The 6,884-nt window shown below is 34.2% G+C and overlaps 1 protein-coding gene across 1 annotated transcript; it reads left to right on the forward strand.

Annotated features, from left to right (window-relative positions):
- The first annotated feature begins 5,583 nt into the window (after positions 1-5,583).
- Positions 5,584-6,504, forward strand: LOC121402025 (olfactory receptor 2L3-like). Its single transcript, XM_041587749.1, has one exon. The coding sequence runs from the start codon at positions 5,584-5,586 to the stop codon at positions 6,502-6,504; it is 921 nt and encodes a 306-aa protein (XP_041443683.1).
- Positions 6,505-6,884: the final 380 nt, after the last annotated feature.

Below are 6,884 nucleotides of genomic sequence, written 5' to 3' on the forward strand. Positions count from 1 at the left end.
ATGACTAAAAAAAAGGTCCAATAGGATGAACACAGCTCCCATTAACTTGGCTAATTTTACTTGGCGCAGTTTTGTATTACACTTTTTCTTGATTTTTACTCTTTTTACAATAAATTTTGAAGTATTAGAGTTTTAGAAATAATGTTTTTAAAAACATAAATCAGAATTTTAGTAAATCAGCCCCTTAGAACTACATGTTAATATATTTGATTTGTTCAAAGTTCTCTCGTCTGTATCATTTGCAATCCTCTTGTTTGGCAGAGCCCTCACAGTGGTGATTGGGTGACAAGATGGTGTAGTTAAACTAAGAAGAAATAAGGGTACCAGTGTTTTTTAACTATGAAATAGATATTTATTTAATCTAATTGAGGTACTCATTTAATACAAATGATCCGCAAGAGTTAGTTTCAGAACATAGTCATATATAGATAAAAAGTAGATATGGAGGCACAAGTACCAGCAAGGAGATGGGAGTTTAAGTTGATCACTAGAGAGAGATACCTGGCCACTGCTCTTCTGTGTTGAGCCATGGGAGGCACTGTGTTTATAGCCTCCCAGGTTATGTTAAAGGGGTAGTTCACCTTTAAATTAACTTTTAGTGTTTTATAGAGTGGCCATCTTTTTAGTTGGGCTTCTTTTTTTACAATTGCCTTTTTGCCTCTGTAAAGCTTACATTCCAGTCCCTTCTCAAGGACTCAGTTGCAGCCTGCACAAACCTGCCAGTTCTTTAAATATTTTGAGTTATGTAAGTTTTGTAATTATTAAATCTTGTTGACCACAAAGTTCATGTCTTGCCTCAGTACGCATACAAAAAGTTACAGAGCAAATTGGCTCCTCACAGCCAGTACAACCAGCCGTTCTTACATAAACGTGTCCTGAAATCTTGCCAACACAAGTTAGAGGGCTACTAAACCTCAAGTAAAAATTATTTTAACAATAGAAACTCTGTTTCGTAAATCTTTAGTTGATCAATTCTTCTGACATTTGCAAAGGGCAATGTGAAAACTATTGACAATAATGGCAGCCTGCAGGGGGTGGGGTATTAAAGTATTTTCAAACTTATAGGCTGCTCTACAAATCCTAATGAAAATCACATCATCCCCTCTCTCACGTCCTTTTTGTATAATGCCCCACCCACTGCCATTTAAATGACAATGTACATTTATACTCTCCACTTGATCTAGTTAACTATTCTTTGTTATTCTACTTGGGTCCATATAATTTTTTGATTGTTTTCACCTTTATATATGTTTATCTTTCAAATAAGTGCAAGATACGGGTCTAATAGCTGCATGTTACAACATGTTTTAATAATTCCACTAACCTATCTCTGTTACTGATCCATTTGTGTATTTTTTTTTAACTTTTTGCTCTCTTTTCTTTTAGAAGTGTACACGCATGTGCACAAACACTGACATACACTTAGTTTATTTTTTTATTTCTTTAAACAATTTTTAGGGGAAGAACAAAATACTAAATGGTAAAACATTTAACATTTTGCTCTTCTCCTAAAAACTGTTCATTTCACAGTGTGATTATTGGATCAGGCATTCTTCAATTTTATTTCATTGGTTTGCATAATTGTATTTGATTTTTAGCATTCTGTTGTATATTTTTGTTTATCCCTATGACTGTGTTGTTAAGCATAGTTTTGCAGTTTGGTAGTTTAGAATGAACAAAAAAATTTGTGATTTTCTTTGTACAGTTACACATAATACACAGACAGGAAACTTTCTTTGCAGAAGAAACACCTCCCCTTATACAGGTATAGGATCCCTTATCCGGAAACCCGATATCCAGAAAGCTCCGAATTACGGAATGGCTGTCTCCCATAGACTCCATTTTATCCAAGTAATCCAAATTTTTTTAAATTATTTCCTTTTTCTCTGTAATAATAAAACAGTAGCTTGTACTTGATCCCAACTAAGATATAATTAATACTTATTGGAAGCAAAAGCAACCCATTGGGTTTATTTAATGTTTAAATGAATTTCTAGTAGACTTAAGGCATGAAGACCCAAATTACGGAAAGATCCGTTATCCGGAAAACCCCAGGTCCCGAGCATTCTGGATAACAGGTCCGATACCTGTAGTTGCATTTCTTGGGATGTGTCATCTGGCCAAAGGACTGGTCTCAAAGGGCTTGTGGTCTGTCGATTTTACTGTAAAGTTTTTTGATGCATACAATTTAAGAAATTTCATTCATATAATAAAATATATTCTGATTTATGTCTTTTATTATATAAAATGTTTTTGGGAAGTATTTAGTAGGATATAAATTGTTATGGAGGTAGAACAATACAAAAAATCCAGCATATTTTGAAAGAAAAAGAAAATCATTCACATCAACTCGTCTATTGCGCTCACTGGATGAAATCAACAAAGACCGTCGTCCACCTTAATCTGTGACTTTATTTATGCACACATCTTGATAGTGGCAAACACTATGCAGACAGCTTACACATTTCATGCCCCTACCACTGGCACTTCCTCAGAGCTGAGTGAAATGCACGTGATACAACATTTAAATAGTATGTCTCATTGACTCACTGCGTGATTTAAAGGTACAGCACATACCTCACAATTACCTACTGTATACTATATAATATATATTACACAATGTTGTAATGCGATAATAATCCTGAATCATACAAGATAAATAACTTACATGTCTCAGAATAAACATACACAAATAGAAATATAAAAGAGTACCTATAAAAGTGTAAAACATATGCAAAAATGTAAGAAAGTGTCAGTGTTAAATATGATTAATTATTCATTTAAAAACTTCTCAATAGACTCATTAGATATATTCTCAGGGGTCCACAAACATCCCATGTTGTGTACATCTCTCTCAAAATCTTATATTAAAATTACTGAGCCTTGAGTTACATGTAAATCCAACTGTGATTCTGTTATACCTAGATCATAAATTAAGTGGTAGATCTATCAATATCCAATAATCTCATCAAAAGATCAACCTTAGTGATGGGCGAATTTGCGCCGTTTCGCTGAAAAATTGGCGAATTTCGCAAAACGGCGAAAAATTCGCAATACGGCACCGGCGTCTCGTTTTTTACGTCGGCGTCCGTTTTTTCGCTGGTGGCGAAACGCGTGAATTCACGCCTGGCGAATAAATTCGCCCATCACTAATCAACCTTTATTCTACATATTAATACTATTTGTCCGTATTTTATAATTTTTTTATTATTTTTTTTTTATTTTCTAGTCCCTAATAGTATTTTTACTTTTTTTTAGTATCTAGTCCCTAAATCTGTAATTCTATAAACTATAAAAGTTCTTATATCACCTTCTCTATTCAAACCATCCGATCTAATTGTACTCAGCGTAAACATCCACTTGTCTTCCCTTTTAGATAAAATTCTGTCAATTCCTCTCCTTTTCCCCAACTTCACATTTTCTATACCCTGAAATGAAACAAAGTGATCATTAGTTCCATGACTCTCCAATACATGTTCCGCTATTGCTGAGGACGTATCCCCTCTATTGATGCTAGCAATGTGCTCTAATACTCTATCCTTCAGTCTCCTCGCCCTCTTTCCCACATACTGTGCTCCATATTTACAGGTGGCCAAATATATGACATTCTTCATTGGTCAATTCACATATGTTCTACATCTGAAGTGTCTTCTACAGACATTGACTCCACATCTAAATATTCCTGCATAATTCAACCAATTCTGGGAGCTACCATCATTATCAGGCAACATACTTGGAGATGTTTTGTCTCTTAAATTAGTTGCCCATCTATACACAAGCTGTGATCTCTTTAAATCTAATCCCAATAGTACCAGATCATGTTTCACTATATAATAATTCTTTAAAGGAGAACTAAACACTAAAAATTAATATGGCTAAAAATGCCATATTTTATATACTGAACTTATTGCACCAGCCTAAAGTTTCAGCTTCTCTTTTTTCTTTTTCAATTTGTTTTTATTGAAGTTTTAAAATAGACATTCAGATATATCACAAAATATCAATATTATTGACAAGAGAGTCAAGTTTCAGCTTCTCAATGGCAGCATGATCCAGGACTTCAAACTTGTCATTTTCCTGTAAAAATTGTATATCCAAAAATTCAATAGTATTGCGACAACAGAGATGGCCTGATTTCATCCGGTGAGAGCAATAGACGAGAGTTGATGTGAATGATTTACTGATGGAAGCTGTGGACTCCAGTGTAATCTCACAATTGCTGCTGCCAGGAGAGGAGACACACCAATGCATTATGGATTAGGATGAGCTCTGCTTCAAAGGAATTCCTCTGTTTTGCGATAAGAGTGTCCTAAAATAAACAATATATAGTTTTCCTAGGTAAACAAAAACATCCCTCCCAGGAAATGACTCTTTTTAACTTTTAAAACTGTACAAAAAATGTCTGGCAGTATGTGTACCAGAAGTGCAAAATTGTGAAAGGATTAATGGTGCCCTCACTGATGCACAAATGTAAAATATGTCTGCGAAAAAGTAGCCAATGCTTGGGAGATGGTGGACCTGTACATATTTTGCTGTAGAGGCCAATAAGCTTAAGTTTCACCACTGGCAGGTAACAAAAACAGTTATCTTTTGATATAAACAAATTCTCCTTTCCGATGGGGAGACCTTAAGAAAAAATTGGAGTAATTAAACCTTTGGGAGTGTAGTGGTTTACTTTCTTCATTCAATGCCCTATAAATAATGCAAAATTTTCGAGGGTAGAGTTAACATCAAATTAACGCACATAAAATCGAATCAAGGTATGTTGTATTGTTTTTGCAGGCAACAATGAAAAGAATAATGTAATTTTGTAAAGGCCAAATGGTGCTTTTCCTAGAAAATTTGTTGTGACCTAGGACTTAATCCTAAATCTGCTACTGCATTTTCTGATGTGGATTTTTATAATTTTTCTTCATTCATTGAGCAGCTTATTTTACAGGTTTGCCTTTTGTGAAACAGACACTGTTGTCTTTTCTCCAACCTCTACAGTTTAATTGCTTTAAAAGGTTCAGATGCCTTCATCCAGTAAATAAAAAATAACATTTTCAATTATGGGGCAGATTTATCAAGGGTCGAATTTCAAAGTAAAAAATACTTCGAAATTCAACCATCGAATTAAAATACTTCGACTTCGAATATCAAAGTTGAAGGATTTTTCACCGTATTTGGCCATTGAACGATTCGAATGATTTTAGCGTACGATCGAACGGTTTTACTTCGATGTGTAAAGACATAGAAAAATGCATTAGAAGGTCCCCATAGGCTAACATAGCACGTCGGCAGGTTTAATTTGGCGAACTATTGAAATCGAAGTTTTTTTAGAGACAGTACTTCGATTATTGAATATTCAAACTATTTTACTTTGAATCGAATTCGAAGTAAATTTGAAGTCCTAGTATCCTATTCGATGGTCGAAGTATCCAAAAACTTACTTTGAATTTCGAATTTTTTTACTTCGAAAATTCCCACAAATTCACTTCGACCCTTGATAAATCTGCCCCTATATGTCTCATGTAATAAATTGTAATGTTTGTTTTTTATGGCATAACAACTTTTCTTATTTTCCCATACAGAGCTAAACAGATGAGCAATCAATCACAATTAAACTCTTTATACTACTTGGCATTTTACAATTATGGAGAAAAACAGTCACTTCTTTCCATTGTCATTTTCTTTATTTATGTGATTGGCATATTGGGGAATCTGATAATACTAAATGCTATATACTTGGATATTCACTTACACACCCCTATGTACTTCTTTCTCTGTGCCCTGGCCCTTGTAGATATCTGTTACCCTACTGTCACTCTTCCTAAACTCATGGACATTTTGCTTTCAGGAGACAACTCAATAACCTTTATCCAATGTTTTACTCAAATGTATTTTTTCTTGGCCTTGGCTGCTGTAGAAGTAACTATATTGTCTTCTATGGCATATGATCGTTATGTTGCTATTTGCAAGCCCTTAAGATATCATCTCATTATGAACAAAAGAGCATGTGTACTGGTGATTATAGGGACATGGATTTTTGGCTTTATTAATTCAGCATGGTTTACAAGTGTTGTTTCAAAGTTGTTACTTTGTCATACCAAAAGGATCAAACAGTTTTTCTGTGATGTTAAGGCTGTGGCAGACATCTTCTGTGATACAACTACATTTTACAATACTATTTATGCTGAAACACTTATATTAGGACTCATGACATTATCTATAAATGTCATATCATATATAAATATAATAAGAAACATACTACATATTAAGTCCAAGCATGGCAGAAAAAAGACTTTCTCCACTTGTACATCCCACTTTACTGTTCTGATCATTTTCTATGGGAGTGTATTCTGGATGTACATGAGGCCACCTTCAGAATCAGAGAACCTTGACCCAGTGTTCACCGTGCTTTATGTTGGAGTGACTCCCATGTTAAATCCACTCATATATAGTCTAAGGAATAAAGAAGTAAAAAATGCCCTGAAAAGATTTGCAGGCACAAAATCTATATAGCCATAGCTCAGTGTTTTTCAAGTAGAAATGATTTAGCCACCACCATCATGGGCTGTTGTTTGTTCCAAGAATCTCAAAAAATTTGTGGTTTTTACACTAATTTTAAAAGCTTTATAAATGTGAGATTTATTAAGTGTAAACCATGAAAACCTCTAATACAAAACTTTGCCAAGTAAAAGCTGCTGACGTTATGGGAGGGGCACTGATCCTATTGGACTGCTTTTAATCAATTTAGAGTTTTAGAGGTTTCCAGATTTTTTTCTCTCTAGGAATTGTCAGAAAACTTGAATTTTTAGAGGTTTTAGAGGTATTCGTATTTTTTAGCGCAAAGTTCATCGTTATTTTCCATTCCTGTTTCTTATTCAGATCTCAGATCAAAA

This window comes from Xenopus laevis, chromosome 3S, assembly GCF_017654675.1.
Source record: "Xenopus laevis strain J_2021 chromosome 3S, Xenopus_laevis_v10.1, whole genome shotgun sequence".
NCBI classification, from domain to species: domain Eukaryota; kingdom Metazoa; phylum Chordata; class Amphibia; order Anura; family Pipidae; genus Xenopus; species Xenopus laevis.

Excerpts from the sequence above, each read along its gene's own strand:
- LOC121402025 (XM_041587749.1), top strand. The coding sequence starts at position 5,584 with ATGAGCAATCAATCACAATTAAACTCTTTATACTACTTGGCATTTTAC.